Source organism: Paroedura picta, chromosome 9 (assembly GCF_049243985.1).
Source record: "Paroedura picta isolate Pp20150507F chromosome 9, Ppicta_v3.0, whole genome shotgun sequence".
Taxonomy (NCBI): domain Eukaryota; kingdom Metazoa; phylum Chordata; class Lepidosauria; order Squamata; family Gekkonidae; genus Paroedura; species Paroedura picta.
In genome coordinates, this window is record NC_135377.1 from 60,484,788 (window position 1) to 60,507,157 (window position 22,370).

The 22,370-nt window shown below is 44.3% G+C and overlaps 1 protein-coding gene across 2 annotated transcripts in view; it reads right to left on the bottom strand.

Annotated features, from left to right (window-relative positions):
• Positions 1 to 1,251: 1,251 nt before the first annotated feature.
• The window catches only part of CARMIL1 (capping protein regulator and myosin 1 linker 1), a 164,777-nt gene continuing 143,658 nt past the window's right edge, over positions 1,252 to 22,370 (bottom strand). For both annotated transcript variants that reach the window (XM_077352987.1, XM_077352986.1), the window contains 7 exons: positions 22,053 to 22,249; positions 21,724 to 21,833; positions 18,329 to 18,761; positions 15,901 to 15,973; positions 12,394 to 12,624; positions 9,024 to 9,164; positions 1,252 to 2,315 (listed from right to left, as the gene is read on the bottom strand). In XM_077352987.1, coding sequence (XP_077209102.1) covers positions 2,179 to 2,315; positions 9,024 to 9,164; positions 12,394 to 12,624; positions 15,901 to 15,973; positions 18,329 to 18,761; positions 21,724 to 21,833; positions 22,053 to 22,249 — 1,322 coding nt within the window. In that variant the 3' untranslated portion in view covers positions 1,252 to 2,178. The remainder of the gene's footprint in view (positions 2,316 to 9,023; positions 9,165 to 12,393; positions 12,625 to 15,900; positions 15,974 to 18,328; positions 18,762 to 21,723; positions 21,834 to 22,052; positions 22,250 to 22,370) is intronic.

A 22,370-nucleotide genomic window follows, 5' to 3' on the forward strand; every position in this document is an offset into this window, starting at 1 on the left:
CCCATTTCCATTGTGCTATCAGGGAATTCCTTTATCTGTCTACCTCATTGACAACTGTCCTCATTCTTTTAGAACTCCAGTCAAGCATCTTTTCATTTCCTCTCTTCTTGCTAGTTTTGTCACCTATACTGCAAACATCAGGACAGTAAGATGCAACACAGGTGTGATGGCCTTCTTTGGGGAGCTTTGTTACAAATCCAACATAATAGCTTGATTTTAAAATGAGTACTTACTTTTTGTTTTAGGATCCTTTCACCCTGTGCATGGACCATAAGCCATATATTGGACCATAACCCAAGAAAACTATAGATGCATGTAAATCCTTATATTTTACCATGATTTAACTCCACAGGGAGCAGAATTCTTTGAAGTGTCCACCAGAGTCACTCACACGGCTAAAGAAGTAAAGTACTTTTCACCTTAAAAGACAGCTTGCCCTTTGAGCAGTGTAAACAAGTTTAGATGAATCTTGCCATCTTTTCTGCTCAATTTTACTTAATCACACTGCTTGCTACGACCCCATGTCGGCCTGTGATCCTCAATATAACTCTTTTAGGTCATCAAGTTCATCCTCCTCTGCCTGTTTTCAACAATGGAAAAGTTGGTTGGATCCAACCCTTCCATGCAAATATTTCTCCCTTGTGCATGAGGAGGTCACTAGAATCACATCTGGGAACTCAAATGCATTCCCTTTTAAAAGCAATAGGAACACATTTGTTCATTAATTAAATGACACTTGATGGAATTAACCTTTGACATGACACATGTAGTAATTAATCGGCAACGATGTCATTTTACAATCAAAGAAATCCTGAGACCAAACTTCTACATACCTAAGGGAAAAGGAAGAGTTGGACTGGTATTAAGGTGTTTTAGAAATCGGAAACAGCCTTATGGGATGAAACGACACTCATCAGGGTTATGATCCACTCCTGCAGGCACTTTACTGAAAGGTACATGGATGATGTCTGAGATGCATGCACAAGGAATTCTGAGAGGGCATACGAAAGCAGTGATGAAGTGGCCTCAAAAGCAGACCTGAAATAGTGTGTGTGTGTGTGTGTGTATGTGTGTGTGTGTGTGTGGGGGGGGGGTTGGGTATAGTTTCCCAAAATGAACTGAAATCATTTCACAACTAGCAGATTTAGTACACCTGATTCCTTCCTGAAGGCTCCAATAGGGTTAGGGCAGCCAGGCTCAGAAGTGTTCAAAGCAGCTATTAAATATACTTTAATAATTAAGAGATTCCTATTCCAGTTGTAAGGTCATTTTTATTGGTACAAGTAAACACTGTGAATACATTCCTTCAGCCAGTTTTGTCAGTCGATGTCTGTGAGTTATGCAAATTAAAAAAAGGGGAAATTGCCTCCACAGATGACAAACTACTTTTCTTTGTAAAGCAGGTGTGTTAAAAGTTATAGAGAACATAGCCAAAAATCCAAGGCAGTTTCTAGAAAATACCAATAGTAATAAAATTGTCGTTATCCTCATTCCAGTCAACAACATACATTTACTACAGATGTGGAAGCATAACAAGATAATAGTACTTCAGTTTGTTGTGCTTTTGAACAGTACACAAATGTACGTGATTGTGTTCTTATATATACAGTACAACAAACAGCAAAAAGTCTCCCGAGGAGAATGTAAAAACCATATCCAAGCATCTAATATATATTATTTATACAAATTCTTTTTTTTTTTATTAGTGTGCTCTGTTGATAGAATTATAATTACAATGTGCAATTGCATTCAGTAAGAATATATTTATAAAGTAAGTTTCGTGCAAGTCTGACACATTTACATTAAGCGGCACAACACTTCGCTTGCTGTACAATGTGAGCTCGGGTGAGAAAAATGCCCCGTCGGTTTGCTTGGTTTTCCTTCAGAGCCCAAATGCAAGACATTATTTTTTTGTAGCTGCTTCAGAGAAATTCAAGTAGAAACGTGAGATAGTTGCTGGCTTTAGCAGAGGCTTGAAAGGGAATGACTGGAATCGACGAGGGCAGGAAAAAATAAGAACCAAATCCATGAACTCTGGTTGCACCTCTATAAAAAAACAGCCGATTAAAAAGAGTAATCAATAGCTTTACCCTTATTATTATATATAAAAAAAGAAACACACACACCCCAACCCCCAAAACAAAAAAACCTTGGGCTGCCGAGCACGTGATGAAGCAACTAAACAAAAATAAAATTTTTATCAGCTTCTTCTCCGGAATCACTGGACTTGCTTCCTCGCTGGCCATCTTCGCTTAAAGACCTCTGTTTTTGCTCCTGGGACTCGTAAGTATGTTGCCCCGGGTTTCTCTTTGGACCTGCACCAGAATACAGAAGGGTCTGTCAGGAAAACCATTTGAACAATTCAGGCGCTCCCCTGCAGATGTAGTACATACCGGTATAACTCCATTCTTTATTTCCACTCCAAATTTTCCTGAATGTTCACCCTGAACAGAAAGATCTATGTCTTGTGCATGGAATACTAGCCTTTTGGAATGTCTAAGACAAATTCAGAATGGATTTGTGTCTAGCAGCCTCCTGGAGTCGATGATTTGCATTTGGGGGCTGAGGGGCTGTGGCTCAATGGCTTATGTGTTTGGCATGCAGAGGTCCCCAAGGTTTATTCTCTGGCACCCCCAGACCCTGAAAAGCCACTGCAGTCTGAGTAGACAACAATGACGGTGATGAGCCGATGATAACACTCTGCAAAAGGAAGCTTTATGGAAGGCTGGCACAGGCAGCTATTCTAGTGGGGCCAAAAGAGGTGACAGGTGAGGCCAAAGAGGTGACAGGTGATATTAAAGCAGGCTGAATTGCATTAGCTGCTGAACTCAGGGGCCCAACCCAGCAACAGCATTCATGCCAGCATAAACTCCCACCTAAGAACCAAGAAAAGATTCAGAAAGGCGATCTATGCCTAAGCTGCAGCAGGTTGGAAATCAACTAAACAAACACCTTTTCCTTCTTCTCCGCACAACAGAGAACTTGCGAGGTAGGTGGGGCTGAGAGAGCCCTAAGAGAATCGCTCTGTGCGAACAGCTGTGATCGGTCCAAGGTTACCCAGCTAGCTGCTTATGGAGGAGGAGTGGGGACTTAAAGTCCACTGTTCTTAACTACTACACCATGCTGCCTCTCAATGAGAAAACTGAAACACTATGAAACACTAACCACAAGCGAGACCTGATACTACACACACAACATAAGCTACTATACTAGGTAAGCACATATACATGTTACCTGAGCATAGGACTAACAGTGAATAATGTCTTGGGCATCACGGAAGGATGGTCTATAAGTATTTTTTAATACACAATTGATAAGGTCATCCATACTTAACAAGCAGTCTTAGGAAGACACCAAAATGGACAACAAGCAGCAAGCTATTCCTACGGCAGAGCCGTCATCCACAAGGGTGGATGGAATGAGTTTGACATCTGCTGCAGTTCTCTTATGCTGGACAAAGGAAATTTGTCTCGGTCAGAATGCTGAGCTATGGTTTAGTTTGGTTTGGCTGTAATGTGAATGAGGCTGGAATAAAATAAAACCAGGAAGGGGACGGGGTCATGTTGTGTGAGGCAAGGAGAAAAGCAAAGGAAGGAAAGCGTGTTCCTGAGGCTCTTTTCAGTTTTATTTGCATACTAGTAAATAAGCCCGCTGCAGGTTTAATGCAGCGGGCGCTAGCGGGGATTCGGCGCGAGCAGGGGCGGGGCGGCCATTGGAGTTGGTGAGCGGGCGAGTGTGCAAGCGGCGAGTCGAGTCGGGTGTGGCGTGGCTCATGGCCCCCCCCCCACGGCGCTAGGTACCTGGGGCTGCAGACTGTGTTGTTTTCAAGGTGCTTGTGAACTTGCGTGTGTGAATCCCTGAAGATGTGCAGGCTCCACCGAAGTCCCTGCCCTCTCCGCGGTCTTGACTTTGTTGCCAAGTAGACAGAACCGCAGCAGAGTCTAACGGGAGCGAAGACGTCTTTTTGTTCTTGGGGGGGGGGGTCCCGCGTTAGCAGTTTGTTTTCGCCATGTAAAGTTACCTGCTCTCGCTGCAAACGCAGCAATGGGAAGCCCTAAGCAGCCGTCTCATGGGGAGAGGAATCACGGCGAGCTGTAGAGAACGGGGTTGGTGTGTCGTTGGAGCTCACTTCCTCGGCGCAGCGGGGACGCGGCCTGCCGACAGCACAGTATGCGATAGGGGCGTGGCGCGGCATGCCCGTAAGCGTGCGGGACAGAGGCCGGTGGTGCAATGGCGGTTGCGTCCAGCTGCGGCCGCGGCAGGTGGCGGCGCGGGGGGCTCTCGGCCATGTGGGCTGGCTGCAGGCATGGCTGAGGCTCCGGCAGCGGTGCGGCGGCTGGGCGTCGCAGGGCGCGGCGCAAGGGCACGACTGGGTGGGCGGAGCGCCATCGAGGAAATGGCGGCGCTGAGCGGCTCCCGATTAGTCAGTCCTGCTGTGAGGGACCAATTGGGGGCGCGGCGGGCGGCGGCTGCGATGGGACCGGCGGCTGGGTCCTCCTTTCCCCGCGGGCAGGCAGCGACCTGCGCAGTTGATTGGAAGCGCGGTAATGGCGGCGGGCTGCAGGGTCGAAGCGAAGGTGGAGGTGGGCGGATCGGGAGGCGTTTCGCGCCTCCCAATTGATCAGTTCGGGGGCAAGGGGCAGGGCTACCTGGGTCTCTGGAGCTGGTGCGGTGGAGTGGCAGCTGCCAGTGGAAGCGGGCGGTGTGTAGAGCAGGATGCAGGTGCCGACGGGTGGCTGGAGTGCGCGGCGGGGCCGGGGGCGCAGCGGGCGGCGGCTGCGATGGCTGCATGGGACGGGCGGCACAGTCACGGCGGCTGGGTCCTCCTTTCCCCGCGGGCAGGAGGCGACCTGCGCTGTTGATTGGAAGCGCGGTAATGGCGGCGGGCTGCAGGGTCCAAGCGCCTCCCAATTGATCAGGTCGGGGGCAAGGGGCTCGCAAGGGGCAGGGAGTCCCTGGCAGCCGCGCTCCGCGCGACTGCCGGGGACTCCCTCGGGCAGCAGGCTGACGCGGCGAGAGGCGCTTCGCACCTCTCACCGCATCAGGCCGGGAGCAACTGCGAGCCGCGCTGCACGCGGCTCGCAGTTGCTGAGGCTGGGAATCAGAGGGACCAATCGGCAGGCGCTTCGCGCCTGCCGATTGGTCCCTCCGATTGTCTGTCTTGAGGAAGGGTCCAATTCGGACCCTTCCTCATCACGGACACATCCCGCCTCAGAACGGCTTAGCCTTTTATATAGTCCGTGGCGCCCGTGGCGCCACGGGCGGTTTAAAGATAAGTATTGCATGGGGTGTCTTGCCGTATATAGCCCAGGCAAGCCTGATCCTGTCAGATCTCTGCAGCTAAGCAGGATCAACCCCGGCTAGTATTTGGATGGGAGACCTCCAAGGATTTGGGTGGCAGTTCCTCCAAGGGGCACTAGAGGTCATGACACAGAGGCAGGAAATGGCCAACCACCTCCTAACGCCCCTTGCCTGGCTGCCAGGCAACCCTCGGATCTCCTAGCTATGCTACACACAAGCTGTGTGATAAATAAGTGCCTTGTGATTGGGGGGTTATAGGTGAACTACTAAACCTTATATATAAAAGCTACATTTTTGAGCATGACAGATGAAACACCTCCCATTGGGGCAGCTGAGCTCATCCCCTTGTTTTCCTTATTCAGCCGTGAGCAGCCACACAGAAAGGGGGGAATTTGCTCTGTTCGTTATTAACACGAGGACTGGAAAACCAAAAGAAAGACCAAGGAGTGGGGGGGGGGAAGAGAGGGAGAGGGACGGTGTTAAAATCTGTGATTATTTTAAAATCGTTCTCATTTAGACATTTGACTGCTGAGCTGAAGCACACATTAATTAGGCTCTGCAAGACCCATTCATAACCGTACTGAATAGCTGAAATAGCAAACAAGTTTTCCTGCCAGGGCTTTTGTTTAGCACAGCATTTTAAAACCTCCGGGGATGAGAAGCCCTTCCTGCCACATAAAAACCAAGGAAGTGATTAGAAAAAGAGGAACTTTTCATGTCAGTTACAGCATTTGTTATTCATCCAGACCACCATCTTGAAAGAAAGAACGTGAAAACCCTTTTCCGGTTTTAGAGACTCCAGTTTCTCTTCCGTGATCTGCTCCTGCCCAAAGAAGAAGGTCCAAACGAATCCTCAGCTGCGAATCTTTAAGGTTACTAGTCTGTGATTTTGGTAAACATGTTACAGTACACATATATTTCTTACTGAAATGGTTTTATATAATAAATGGATTTAGAGGTTTTTAAAGCACACACTGCTTGTAAACCTTATAGATGCTTTCATTCTCAAACACATTAACATTAAAAAACATCAACACAGTTTACTCAAAACATTTTTTTAAATTAAAACAAAACCTCAGGAAGCAAAATGGCATTTACTAGGATCACTGTGTGGCTGTTCTTTAACCACATCTCTATGAAAGGAAAGCCCTAAACAAAATACTCATTATGTTCTTTAAAGGTTTCAAAAGTGATGCATTGAAACTGACACTAATAAAGTGCGAGCACAGATTGTAAAGGCTGTATTTAATTTTCTAAGTACTATAGGAAAAGTCAGGTGTTTAATTACTAGCCATAATCAAACTAGCACACGGTTACTCTGGGAAACGCTTTACAATTGGCTCAACATTCTGAGTTCAGGACAGAGAAGAGACTGTGACAACTGTGGAGAATGGATCCAAAAACTGCAAGCACAATGCGACTCAAAAAACATACTGACAGATTCAAATGAGTAGCAGTGTTGGTCTAAAGTAGCACAATAAAATCAGAGTCCAGTAGCACCGATTCGAAAGCGCATGCCTTGAATAAATCTTTGTTGGTCTTAAAGGTGCTACTGGACTCAGAAAACATACTGTTACTGTCCTACATTGCAGGCCTTTGAGCATCTTATGCAACCTTCAGGAACAGCTCCCAGGGGAGGGGTGGCCAAACTGTGGCTCTCCAGATGTTCACGGACTATCATTACCATGTGCTGGCAGGGGCTCATCGTAGTCCATGGACATCCGGGAGAGCCACAGTATGGCCACCCCTGCCATAGAGGCTTGTGCCTTCAACTCATGAAATCTGGATGCAGCCCTATGGACAATGTCTGCTGTGGAAATCAGTTTTTTTTCTACCAGAAGCAATGTGTTCAATAACAAAGACATTTGATACTTACGTTGTAAATTTTCCGGTTGCTACAACGGACAACGGTATGGAAGGGCAAATGTCTGTAAGGGGCCAGGGACAGAGATCAAATGGCAGACCGTGAGGGACACACATCCAACGGGAGTGAACCCCAGATTCTTTTTCCCTTTCAAAGCTCTGAATCGAATGGTTATAATGCAGATGGATAGCCTCTTCTAATGAATGGGGCATAGCCAGTTGCAACCTTTGCCCTTCTTTCACTCCCCCCCTGCCTTTAATACTATTATGGTGGCTTTGTCTCATATAGACTGGAAAGAAGGACAGGAGCTGAGAAGACAGCCCAGATGCCCCATACCACACCTCAACCATTCTCCCCTCCCTTTGATTTTTACCTGTGGTCTACCCACCAAGTTCTCCAGGCGGAAGTGGCCAGTTCCCTAGCTTGTGGTCAAGCCCATTTAGGCAGAAGGGGGAAAACTGTAGAGCCCCTCTGGAGCTCCCGCAGACTCCCAGGGGTCCATGGACCTTTGGTTGGGAATCCCTGCTTTAAATTAATGTGCCTCAGCCAGGCTTTTCTTTCTCTGGAGACCTCCGCTAATGATCTGTTCCCGGAAACCAATCTGTAAATAAACAGAACTTCTTTGGGATTAATATACGATTCCTGCCTCAGTGATTTCCATATTCTAGTTGCGCACCACAAAACGTACCTCACAGCGGCGAACCCTATATACTTGCTACCTTTAGAACACCTGAATTATAATAATGTAAAATAAACCTGGTCCCCCCAAAATCATAGGAGGCTGTGTGGGACCGGTCACCTATCACATATTGAAGTAAAACCCTGCCTTTGTTAATTGCTTTAACAATTACAGTTAAAATGAAATGATGTCCTCCCAGGGCAACTTTATGCTAAATGTGTATGGAATAAACCACACTGTAACACTCCTCAGGGAAACACAATTGGATGCAGCTACTCCCAACCAATTTTCTTTTTCTACTGAGTACCCCAGGGATTCTCAATTCAGGTTCCGTGGGACCCTGGGCTTACACAGCCTTTCTAAGAAGTTCAGATAGCTGCTGGCAACATGTGACATCACTGGGGCTCACTTCCCCTGTTGCTCTACAGGCCTAGTCTCTTTCTCCACAGTGGAAATGGTCTGATCGACTGATTGGCTGGCTCCCGCCATCTTACTTCCACACCCACTTCTCTGAAAGGGCATGTCACCACTTCTGGGGCTCCTTGAAGCCTGAGAAATATTTTAGGCGTTCTTCCACGGTCACAGGGTTGAAAAAGGCTGGTGTACACAATGTCCCTGAGCATGACACCATCCTGCACTTGGATTTCCTCTCAGCAGATGGAGCACTAGAGAGATTTCTGACAGGTACTTGGCACCCATTTCTAGCAGGCAAATTTGGTCACCCAAGTGAGGGCCAAGGAGATAAGTGGGTAGGCAATGTGGATCTGAGAGTGGGACAGAATGGTATTTTGGGGACTGTAACAGAACAGATGAAAGGCTGTTGTAACTAGGACTGTGAACCGGAAATCGAAGCAATCCCGGTGGAAGTAGATATAAAGTCAGATAATGCTTGTGCAGTTGCAACACACATCTATACCAGACTCTTTAAGCCAGGGGTGGTCAAACTGCGGCCCTCCAGATGTCCATGGACTACAATTCCCTAGAGCCCCCTGCCAGCGAATGCTGGCAGGGGGCTCCTGGGAATTGTAGTCCATGGACATCTGGAGGGCCGCAGTTTGACTACCCCTGCTTTAAGTAATGGCAGTACAGGCAATGCCAAGTTTCCAGTAAGTGAATATCGTGATGCTCACAGCAAAATAAAGGGGGCGGGGAAGCAAACAAAAGATTCCACATGTTTACCTTCCTGTGAAAGTGATCTAATAGCAGGCTGGGGGCTGCTTTGCCCATCTTTTTCTTTATCCGAAGGAACTCTCTTCAAAACAGGTGGGAGCAGAGCCACTTTCGGGGAGCCTGGACCAGATGGAGACTCTGGCATATCCTCTGGGGAAAGCATTACATACACAGGAATTAATTTAAATGCCAAATATACATTTTCCTATAAAAATCACTGAAACATACCACTTAGCCCAATGAAGCGTTCAAAAATGAAAGGGAACATGCAGCAACAGATACTTAGGAACGGCTACAATTTTATAGCCTAGATCCTGTGGAAAAGGCTATGACAAGAAGAAAGCAGAGGTACCCATTGTCTTTCTAAGCAGTTTTATTAACATGATATTTAAAACTACTAGCATGCAATTAAAGCCTAGCCATAAATGCCTCACGGCTATTTCAGCCTGTTTAAACCTGAGCTCAGGGGTGGTTTCTTTATCTGCAATGGCAGCTAGCAAAATTTGTGTCAGACAAGGTTCTGACTAATCAAAGTTTAACATTTTATGAGAAGAAAATTCAAACTTTATTGCTCTTTGATTGCCATTTTGTAATGTCCTGGGGCTTGCTCAGGTTTTATACTTTGAAATTCTACATATTTGTATATCTCCTTTGTATGAGCCATTAAGACCAACACCCATTTCAGTGATGCACAAGTGGAAACATAAACGGACTAAGTGTGGCTCTGCTTGTGCAGGGTCTTTTGCAAATACCTCATGCTTTCCTTTCTAGGTATTAGAGTGTCTAGACCAGGGGTAGTCAAACTGCGGGTCTTCCAGATGTCCATGGACCACAATTCCCATGGGAATTGTGGTCCATGGACATCTGGAGGGCCGCAGTTTGACTAGCCCTGGTCTAGATACTGATTGCACAAGATCTTGTGTATGCAGAAATGCAATAAGTCTCACTTAAACACAAGGGGCTTCTGTGGTCTCCCTCTCTCTTTCTCTCTCTTCCATAGGTCCTTGTTCAAGAGCTCTAGCACCAGCCAACATTTTGTGCTGGATCCAGCCCATGCTGGTTGATATTCCTCATCCTCAATAGCTGTAGACAAAGATCACTCAAGCAGTTCTCTATTATTAATATTTATTAATGGACACCCAGTGACTCGTCCCTTGGGGAAAAAATGAAGCTGGTCAAGAGTTGTACACCTGTGAGGGTTCGTGACCATTTACACTTCCTCAAGCCCTGGAGTTCAAAACAAGGGGCAATGGCCTCCAGAGTGCCCCTCAAATGCCCCAGCCTAGCTGTTCCCAAATCTCCCAACCTCTTTCATAATGTTAGAGCAGGCATGAGAGAGTGCATGTGTCCCAGAGCGAGGGTAGTCAACCTGTGGTCCTCCAGATGTTCATGGACTACAATTCCCATGAGCCCCTGCCAGCATTTGCTGGCAGGGGCTCATGGGAATTGTAGTCCATGAATATCTGGAGGACCACAGGTTGACTACCCCTGTCCTAAAGCTCTCCATGCCCCACACTTAGGCTCAGAAGCAAAGACGTGGAGAGGAGGCTAAAGCTTGGGCTGCAAGTGCAGCACGATGATGAATTCAGTGCCACTCATGTCAATGAGCCCTTGAAATCAACGCACTCGGCATGGTGCTTTTAGCCTTGGGCTCTTCCTCCCACTCCAATCCCGGAAGAAGCAGCGGTAATGCTCGGCTCTTCTGCTGGTGAATCAGACGCGCCTTTTGCATTCAATTAGACACCGTTCTTTAAAAAAACCAACCAGTTTTGCATATATTTAACATAAAACCTTGAAAAGAAGTCTTGTGTGGGTGATCTCCCAATATAATGCTATTCATTTTCCTTCTGTTATAGCATATAGCTTCTCCAAGACCGTTTACGCACTGGAGGTTTCATGCTGGGCTGCAGAGTGGAGTTTTAGTCATGGCAGGTTGCCCCACCTCTTCCTGCACCCACACAGGGGAGCATTTGGCCCAGTGTGCCTCATCCGCCCCCGATTTGCGCTCCTGCACAGAAGCTGAGGCAGTGAAGTTCCCAGTGCGTAAATGGTCCAAGAGGAAGAAACTGTAGTGTGGCATTGTGTGCCTTCAGCGGGGAAAGTCAGTGGTTGCTCCCCCTCTGAGGGCACTTTGTCTGTTCTCCTCAATATTTCCTGAGCAAAGGCTGTTGTGATTTTTGCATCAGGATATGGTTCTCAAATGGAGCTACTGAGAGGCTGCAGTGGGTTACTTAGTGCAAATTTTTAGCCACCAAAGGCATATAAACTTAAATTTCAAATGTGTTTTATGCTTCACAGTGTTATACTTTATAAAAGGCTATATTCTTATGATATGATTTTTATATGAACTTTAATTGTAAAACTTTATTAACCAAGAGTGGTTGGATAGCTCAGATGTAGAGAAGAGAGAGCCAGAGAGGGGTTTTTTTATATCCTGCTTTTCACTACCTGAAAAGGTTCCCAAGTGGCAGGTGGGGCTGAGAGAGCACTAAGAGAACTGTGACTAGCCCAAGGTCACCCAGCTGGCTGCAAGTGAAGGAGTGAGGAATCAAACCCAGTTCTCCAGACCAGAGTCTGCCACTCTCCAACCATAACACCACCCTGGCTCATATATAGGTCTTTCCAAGGTGTGCTTGCAAAACCTTGTGATTTTACGTACGCAGATACTCAGATTAGGACAAGCACTTTAACTGGCCAGCCTGCTGCAAGTTTTGAAGAACTTACAGAGCAACTGAACTTCACCTTGCATTGCTTTGATCTAACCAATTTGACACATCATTTCAATGCTTTGCACAACTGAAAATAACACATAGAAATCACAATCAAGGGGGAAGCAAAGTTGGACACGGTCAGGAAATTAGCTCTGAAATCCTAAAGGGAGGTGGCCATCCTAAAAACTTTGGAGTCTCCTCCGAAGTGGAAGTGCTGCTATGAAAGGCTTGAATTTGGTCTCATGAAACCTCAGAAAACTTCTAAAAGACTATACTCGTACTTTTATGCTCCAAAAGTGGTGAAAATATCAGTTGTCTAAACAGGCACATGCTCCTGGGCAACCTTGAGAACCTTTAGACATGACTACAATGAAATAATAATATTAGCATAAAGCCCATCAATATATTTGGGGGATCTCCCTCCCTCCCCTAACATCATTTAATACTTATTCCTGGCACTTAAAGAGATTAGATAAATAGTAAACAGAAAAATGAACACAAACAAAGGATATTTTGCTTCATTTTAAAGCTTTAGGCTTATCCTGCATTGAGCAGGGGGTTGGACTAGATGGCCTGAATGGTCCCTTCCGACTTTAGGATTCTATGATTCCTTTCAGGAGTTCCCATATCAAACAAGCATATTAATCTAGCTTTAAAAGGTTTCTCACCAGTCCGGGAGGCAGAGCGTGGTTTCTGAGGAACTGTAGGCCGCCCAGCAAGGCTGGGCTTCGTCGACTGAAGAGGCGGCTTTGGATTGGTAGGTGTACTGGAAGAACTTCGTGACCTTGCCCCTGTTTCTGTCTTTGGTTCAGCTTTGGTCATTTTCTCTGAAGAAGCTGCGATGGAATCGCATTTACTCAAGGCAAAACGGTTCTCTGGAGAGGCCTGGTGGGGCTTAGCTATGGAAACAAATGAGCCAATGAGCAATCAAATCAAGAGGACCAGAGTTTTCATATAACTTATTATATATCATAAATAAGCCTAATGCTGAGACCTGTCTTGGATTGCCTGGACTAGCCTGATCCTGTCAGATCTCGGAAGCCCATGCTAGTATTTGGATGGGAGACCACCAGGAACATCAGCGTCACCATATGGAGGCAGGCAACGGCAAACCACCTCTCAATGTCTCTAGCCTTGAAACCCCCCTGAGGGTCGATGTAAGTCAGCATAGTGAAAAGGCCATCTCTAAAACGACGTGCTGAATCTTCTGGGCTGAATTTTCAATGACGGATCAAGTCCATCACACACACAACAGAGGGATTCACAGTGTGTGAAAACTGTGTACTTCTGGCTACCCAGAAAAAAACAAAACTGCTACTTTCTTCCATCTGCTGTCTTTTGTTTTGATCAGTGTGAATAACGATGTTGAGGTCACTGGTTACATAGCCCAGTGGGGCACCAGCGCACTTCTTAATTCTACACTTAGCTCGAAAAAGAACTTGTGTTCCAACTTTCAGTGGCGTTTGAGACTATCAGAACCATATTTCACTGCCTTAAACTTTCCCACGGGGCAGTATTAGCATGCTTGGTTTCTCAGGAGACACAGGCCCGTTCTTTTAGCAAGTGGGAAAATGCGTGGGGTAAGGACATATGGTTCTTTTCTGTGCAAGGGGCATCCAGTTAGTAAAACACTCTCAATTGTGAGCTGCAAACAAAGGAGAACATGCAGGTACTGAACAATGAACCTTCTTCCAAGCTGAATGCATCTTTGCCTCTTTCACTTCCGCTCTTGGTTCTCTACCAGCAAGTTTCTACAGGCACAGAATAGATCAGGGGTAGTCAAACTGCAGCCCTCCAGATGTCCATGGACTACAATTCCCACATGTCCATGGACTACAATTCCCACAGCATTTGCTGGCAGGGGCTTGTGGGAATTGTAGTCCATGGACATCTGGAGGGCCGCAGTTTGACTAACCCTGGAATAGATGGTACTGAGTTTTAAAGGGACAGACCTAACCAATCAGATTTGCCTTAATGGGAATCTCCTTTTCTTTGTTATAATGACACAAACCCAGTTAATTATTGCTGGTGTGGGTTTTCTGGGTTTTGTGGCCATGGTCCAGTAGTTTTAGTCCTTGACATTTTCCCAGTAACTGTGGCTGGCATCTTCAGAGGTAGGAAGATGGGAATCTCTACATGCCAAATGTATGTGTGTGTGTTAATGGCTTAAAATACAGAAGATATATTTTGAGTTGCTTACTTAAAATCAGCCGTGTAGCCATATTGGTTCTGAAGCAGCAGAACAAAGTTTACTTAAAACCAATAACTATGACTCAGGGCAGAGATATGAGGCTTCTTTATAAAGAACCTTCTGCCCTGGTTGAGGGCAGACATTTAGGATGGTAATTCTACAATGTACCTGAAAAAAAATCAGGCACACCATAGTGTTTTGGAATTTTTCAAATACATTGTGTAATGCTTAATTTGTATTTTTGACCACTGAAGAAGGCTGTTTGGCTGAAATGCATATGGTCAGGGTTACTGAATAATCACATTCTGTTTTGAGGCTATTATTTGGGCCTATACATTATTTTTAATCATTTTATAATAAATACATGTGTTTTTTTCTATTAATGATTATTTTAACTTCATAATAAAGCACTTTATAATTTTTTTTACCAGTCCAGGCGTGGACAGGAGCTGAGTGCATGAAATCAATAAAACTGTAAGTGTGGGCAGAAGAACTGGAATGATAGGAGTAAAGAAAGCACCAGCTGGAAGGCACCAGGTGACCTATGACATGATGACTGACCAATGGCCATTGTCACCTTTCTACCAACAGAAAAGGGAGGACCAGAGACCATGAACAAAAGCACATGTCAGCAAGGTCCAAAACACCTGTAAGTTAAAATTGCTTCACAAAACTTCAGGACCTGGATCTGTGGGAGGCAAAGGCAGACAGAAAGAAGAATGGGCTGTAAGATCTAAGGGCACTTGAGGTGTAACAGAGAATGTGTAGAAGCAAATAGAGACGTGTGCTTGTATATCTCTGGACTGAACATATATCAGATATAATCAGGTGGTAGTATTTGGGATTTTTCATGATTCCAATAAATGGGTCCTGAAAAATTCTGGAAATATTTGAGCTTACCCAAGTATAACAGGGGTTGACATTTTAAGGCTCCTGGGACTGTAAAACCTTAAATTTTACATTGTGTCTGTATCAGCATCTTCTTGCCTGATTGATTTGTCCTGGATTCTCTGGTTTTAAATTGGTTTTGTCAGTCTAGTTTTGTCAGTGGCCTAAGTTTAAGTTGTTTTGTGTTGGGTTCTCTGGTTTTACACTGGCTTGTATACTCTGATTTGACTTTTATTGCACTTGCAACCATGGTCCTTAGTTGTCAGTATAGAGCTGGATTCTCTGGTTTGGCTTGGATTCTCTAGTTTGCCATTGGTTAAGGTGACCATTGTGGCCCAGGATTCTGCTGTGATTTCCTGGTGCTTCATTAGGTTTGTTGGTTCTGTTTGCAATGTGAGGCTTTTGGCCAGTGGTTACTGTTGTGTATGTGGCCATTTTCTTTGCTCTGGAAAAGGCATGGAATTTCTCCCATAAGAAAATGGTGGGTCACTGGGCTTCTTGTTCAGGGGGCCACAGAATTAGACCTCTTTATCTGATTGATTGGAAACTTGGGGTTCTTTGGTGGACAGGAATCACCAGCTCCACGGCGATTTTGGTGCAATTTGTTTGAAAGGCAGCCATCCCAGCCCCCTTAGATTCTCCATAGGGAATAATGACCCAAATAATACTGGAATTCGAAAACCAACAAAACAACAGCAACACACCCCCTTCCCCAATTCTGGATACCAAACAGATATCTGGAACCAAACTAACCTGGAATACTAATAATTATGCCCTCCCTGAAATCTGGATTTAAAATATTGATTTTTTTTCAGGTGCACACCTTTAGCAGTGAGACCCTTGTTTCATGCACACTCTTCACCAATCAGCACTAAAGGTCTAGCCGACACTTTTTATAAAAATAAAAAATAGTGCTGGACAGAACTCTACATGAAACCCTGTTTTTTGTAGCGGGATTATAGTCATGTAGATTTTAGTTTCGCTCCTTTAATCATTCATTTGTATTCTCAATGATAGAGAGCTTGCAGAGCTAGTTTCAAGAGAATGAGGCCACAAGATAGAAGGCTCTCTCTGTAGTAAAGTTGGAGCAACATACCTGTATTACTTCCATCCAACCGTTCTGAGTTCACTGAGAGGTCAGCTGAGTCTCTTGCATCATTCCCAAATTTCTTTATGAAAAGAGAGCCAAGTGAGCCAGGGTGGGGGGGGGGAGAGAGAAAGAGATTCAGAATACTTTAAAATTATAGGACTCCTTTGAAAAATACAGACCACAGATTTCACTTAACCTCTCATCTTACCCTGGGACTCGTAACTACATCCTATTTCAATAATGTAACAAAAGGGTACACGGTACAATTGTTACACAAAAAGAGAAAATCTTGTGTATAAATATAGACCAGAGTATAAATATAATAAAGGTCTATGTATAACTTCTGTTTTTCTAACTTGCTTGAACAGTCTTATATATTCATAATAAAAATCAAGACTGTTTGCTTGAAGAATCTTTGGCTTTAATGCTAAAGTCCTTATGGACTTTCGATCAACCAATCTTCCTCAATGCAATTATTCTTCACTCCTTCAAATCATTCATTTGTATTCGTCTACCACATTGATTACACAGGAACCTGTTCTTTTGGGACACTGAGGATTTGCAGTTGCTGTGAAAGTTATTTCATACAAAAGTTTTTGACCACGGTGAAGAATAATTGCATTGAGCGAGATCAATTGATCGAAAGACCTGAAACTTCTTTCCTGTTAAACCAAAGATTCTCAAAGGAAAGAGTCTTTATTTTTATTATGATTAAGACCAACTTCCTGCCAGGTTCAGAAGTCTGTTAGATGGAAGAGGAGCCAGTCTCAGAGCATGCTCTGCTGACAGTAAGTTGCCCTGGACTCCTTGCCTCTTTCAACTCAGAGGACATGGGGGGGGGGGAACAGTTTCTAACAGGACTGTGACTAGCCAAAACATGTGGCCCAAGCACAAGCATATAGATAGGATGTAAATATCTATTAAAATATAATTAATATTTTATTCAATATATTCACATTCTTCAAAATAAAAGAGAAATTAGGATAGCCAACTAGTTGAAGTTTGCTTTTCCCCCTCACCTGGAGAGTGGCGTTCCTGAACTTCAGTGAGGTCCAAGGCCACAGAGTCCCCCCTCCCCAGCTACCCTTTCTGCCAGGGGAGCTGATCTGTAAAGTCTGCACATGAACTTCTTGGAGATCTCCAGGCCCCACCTGGAGGTTAGCAACACCTGGGGTAGGAATATTCCTGGAGGTTGGAGCTGTGGCCTCAAGATGGTACAATGTCTCACAGTCTCCCCTCCACAGCAGCCCTTTCCGCCTGCAGAACTGATCTTTATACTCTGCAGATGAGCACTTTGAGATGACATGCATGCTTGTATGCACGAAATTCTCCTGGTAAGACCTACACCAGGCCACATATGAGCAACTGCTGGCCGAGTGCATTTCCTTGTGCTCTCTGTATCCAGAGAGTGGGGGGGGGGGATGAAGAGGCTCACACTCAAATGCACCTCTTTTCTCCTTGGGAACTGCTGCCAAGAGACCAGCACCCACAAAGGCCACAATGCGGGTGTGCCTCCTAGTGCCCGGTGCTTTCCTGGGTGCAATGGGCTTTGCCTCTAGTACATGAATATTAGGACCACACGCACTAACTTCCTTTATTAAGAATCACAAACAAAAACACCTTTCTGTGCTTTCAAACTGCAACTGTGGGAGCCAAAAAGTGCTCTTATAACTGTTGAATAAAGGGGGGTACTCTGCACAGTGAGACACACAAATGATTTATCGCATCACTTAACTGTAATTCTGAAAATAATATATAAATTTGTAAAAATTTATATATACTTAGCTAGCAGCAAAAACAATGCAAAATCCATTATAAGGTCTTAAATGCAATTGAAATTCACCTTATATAAACAATACCTAATTTACACGTAACAGTTTTCTGGCAAATGCAATAAACAGAGAGTTGTTCTTAATTACATCATCTAAAACACCATCTGACTTCCTCTTTCAGATAGATTCTTGGTTTTATGCCCTTTGATGAACCAATTAAATCTATGCTACGTGGTTGTGTTTGCATTAATACTTAGTTCTTCAAACACTAGGTGGAGCACGATCACTACTAAACGTTTGCTATTTGCAGTGCTGATTCCAATTCACACATTAAATTCAAAGCAAAACAAAATAAATAGTATCTGCCATCTTTTCATCTACCACACCCCTGCTCCTCATCTGGGAATGTAATGGGAATGTATCAGGTCATACATCAAGTAGTAAACTCCTTATGGTTTTGTTTTCATGTTGGCTAGAGCTGAATTTAAACAGCCATCTGCACTTCGGAGTTTAGATGATGTGCTAATAACAGCCTAGCAAACAGAAGAATTCATGCCTATGATAGCTAATATTGCTGGTTACTATTACTGAAGAAATCACAAGAAATGGCACCAAGCCGCTCAGAGCTACGTCCATCAAAATGAAAACAGAGCATACTTCACCTTTTGTGCCGATGCAGCTCTTCGTTCTTGTTTGGCTTTCATTTCTGCTAGAAGTCCACTGCCCATCACTTGCACCCCATATCTGCGCCCTCCTTGAGGACTGCCTTTGCTGTCACTCTTCTCAGATTTTGCAGCATCTTCCAAGGAAGCCTCTTCTATAGAGTCCGGTGTCTTTAATTCCTCTGTTTTTTCAGCGTTACCATTGTGTTCCACCGACTTGCTTTCTTTCTTTGCAGAATCTGCTGTTGTGGAGCCTTTGACAACCCCTTTGGGTGTCGAAGGCTCTTCTGACACCGTTACAGTCTGAGAACGTTCAGATTTGGATCTCGATTTTATTAGATTGAGAAAGCCGCTTTTCCGAGAATCTCTCTTCTTTTTTTCATCCACTGCTTCCCCGGTGTCACTGGCGTCTGAACTTTTTGTTGAGAATTTCCTAACAGAGTAATAAAGAAAAGCAAACAAAAGAATGTGTTTATTAGAAAAATTTGGTTTAAACTTTCAAATTGCTCCCTTCTTCATCCTGATTTCTAAACAGTAATTTCTGCCTCAATGGACTAAAATATCTGTGTACTCTTGCTAAAAGTGAACTAGTTTCCCTTCGTCTCATATATCCAAGACAGCCCTGCAGCAACAGCAGCTCAATAGTTAGTTTTAAAAATGTAAAGTTCTGTTATGACATTTGTGTAAGGACACTGTCTTTTCCACCACTGAGACCCTTTTGTTTAGTAGGGCCCCCATCTGATTTTGAACTTGGCATTTTAATAGGTGCCCCTGTTTACAGCCTAAGTGCCAAGGGGATCTGAAACTTGGAGAGTGCCATAAAGGCACCTGGGTACAACGGTGAAAGCCCAGGAAAGAGGTGGAGGTGCTAGCACAGCAAACTGATTAAGGGCAATCTCCCCCAGCCTCAGGATTCTCATAACAATAAGATTGTACTTCATTTTCAAATGAACCAAAGACTTTTCAACCCTGGAATATCCCAGCACATCCCAGAGGTGTCTGCCCAGCCAAGGAAGTTGCTATTACATTAACCAATGACCAGTTCCTCTTTTTTTTTCTCAACTCAATCTCATTCAAGAGCATTCAAGTCATTGATTTACACTCCATCCCGTTTCAGGAGCTATCATGATTCACTCAGACTTTTATGCCAATACAGAGCTGGCTCACTTGAGCCTCATTAAAGCATGTTAATCTTGTTGCCTCATCCAGGCTCTTTGTGCCCATGCAGATTTGGCTCACAATGGCCCAATCGAGGTATTTCCCCCACTTTCCCTTGCCAATGTTTGACAGCAGTTAACTTTAAACCAGCCAGTGAGATTCAGACAATACATCTCGGACCAAACATGCTCCTGGGAAAATGAGTTCCCATGTATATGTGTGAGACCCTTCCCCATAAAAAGACCATCCCAAGGCAGTGGAAAGTGTGCCAGGTTTCTCACTACCTGGGCTCCCCCTGCAATTGTGTTGCAGGCTTTTTTCTCCTTAGACCTCTCCAGACCTCAAGCCCTGGATTTTGGATTGCATGTGCCTTCCCTAAAACCTCCCAGTTTTCTCCTTTTTCCTTTCACTCAAGGAATTGCTCTGCAAAACACTCTTGCTGGGGTGTGTTTGTGTGTGCGTGATTACTTAGGGAATTAGTTCTCACGTGTTTAGTGTAGATTATTCACATTTTTACTTCTATCTTATTCTGCATACAATAAAATTACTTGCTTGGGATTAGAAGCACTCCCACTCTCTCACTGCGGGACATTCCTACAGAGATCAACCCTTGTATACATAAAAGTATTGTGTAATTTTTTCCCTGGAATCCTTTTAAAGCTAATTTCCTTTTCTCTGGGTCCAGTTTGGGTAACACTTGGCAATGTTGAAGTATTTCGGTCTGTAACCATAACAGCAGATGTGCTAATTTAGGCTGCATCCAAAGGAACAGGTCTTGGTTCCCAAGTGAATGTGTTTAGATATTTGTGACTGAGCTCATAAACATGTAGGCACGCCTTCTGAGTACCCAAGAGCTAAAATTACCCTCATTCTTTCTTCTGTGCTAAGTTGGGAAATGGGAAAAGGTTAGACCCAGGACCTCTGAGATACTGACTGGGAATACGCCCATGATGTAAAAGAGCTGCAAGTAAACCGTGAGGAGGCTAAGGAGTTAAGTGTCAAATGGGAATGGAGAGCAAGGAGGATGATGACAGGGAGGCCCCTTCTAAAATTATCTGGAAGTGGTGGATTCTTAAGGCTCCATGCTACTGCAAGGAGTCAGAATTTCCATGTCCTTTTAGCTAAAAAAAACAGATGCCGTCCAAGACAGCTGGGTCATCGGTTTGTTTGAAATAAAGGAAGTAAATAAAAAACACATGCTGAAACATAAATATTTAGAGCAACAATATGCACAACAGGTTGTTTAAGGATAATGTACTGCTACTACACGGAAAATGATAGCTGCATCACTTTCACCCCCACCCACCTCCCCTGCAGACGTCTGGTTTGCATCTCAGCCACCACTGTAGCCGGAGAACAAGCCAGAATATCTGTATCGATCCATACGTGAAAACACAGATAATACTGTCTGTGGTTAATCAACTGACATCAGACTATGATTCTATGATTCTATCCCGGCTTGACATGCATCAACTAGCCACATGTAATCCTGCTTTTGTTTGACGGCTTAACTGAGCCACAGTCTTTTCAGTACGGCTACATGCTTTCAAGATTTTAGGAAGCCCGTAAACATGCAGATCTGATCATACAAGCAAGCTATTCTAACATAATTAGTTTTTAGCAGCTTTTCATAATCCCAAAATCCAAAAATGCTGAAAAGAACACAGGAGAAAAGCAAGGAAATATCGCTCGTACAAATGGTCGGCTAATTCCTAGCAGATTCAAAGGGTAGAAAACAGAAGAGGACACCAGCTTGAGCCTAGAGGTGCCAGCAACAATCAGCTAGTAAGCTGTATATGGAAAGGGTCCAAAGGAGATCCTAACTGCACTCAGGGTGTGTGGAGGGTGAGACATGATACCTCAGAGCATCCTTTTGCACACGCAGTGCCAGAGATTTGTGAGTAGAACCGCTAGGCACTGGAGTCATCTTCACTATTCTTCAAAGCTTGTACAAAATTCAATCAAGCTGCACTGTTACCTCAATTGCTCTCATAATAAACTCCAAAGGGGCCTTTAAGACTGCAGTTAGTACATGCCATTCCAATTTTAAAAACTTTCAATGACAATTCTATTCATTACAAGCTAGTACAGTACATTCTGACAACATGGTAGGATACGCAAGTGACCCCTCTGGAACTTAAAAAAAAAAAAAGGAATACACAAAAATGCTTTGATTCCCAATAGGAAATTGTACATCATCTTCTATTTCTGTAGTTTACTTGAGAACCAAGACTTACTTTGAATCCATCTTTGTTACCTTCTTGGTGAAAAATTCATCTACACCTTCATCTACTCTTCCCATAAGACCGTTCTGCTCTCCTTCCTGGGGTGTTGCAGTAGTAGTCACCTGATAAAACAGATGCAATTTTTTAAGCATAAGTAGTGACCGTTCTGGGTGGAAGAAATGTGTGTCTATTGGTCTGAAAAGAAGAAGCTTCCTTAATACAGAGGCATTTGAAAAACAAACCTAAGCAGGACTTTGAACAATCTTAAAAGCTATGGACAAGACTCAAAGACTGCTCAAATACACATGAAGAGCAATGTTTTCAGCAGCCATTTCACTCACAGCAGCTTGGGTGGGTTGTTGTTTTTTATTCCTTTTCGGCCGTAGCTTTGTAAAGTGTTCCAGTTTCTTCCCTTCTTCAGAAGGCAGCTCTGATATGAACCCAGAACTCCGCTTGTCCAGTCGACCTGCAGAGAATGGGGGATCTTCTATGTGGATGGGGACTTCTTCTAAAGCTTTGTCCAAATCAAACTCCATCTCTAAGGGAAATAAAATGTATTGGATTTTAATTTTTATTCCTGGTCAGAAGATGCTTTACTACAGCAATAATTCAGTCAAAGACATTTCTCTGTTTAAAATAGGAATCTATATGCAGTTGAT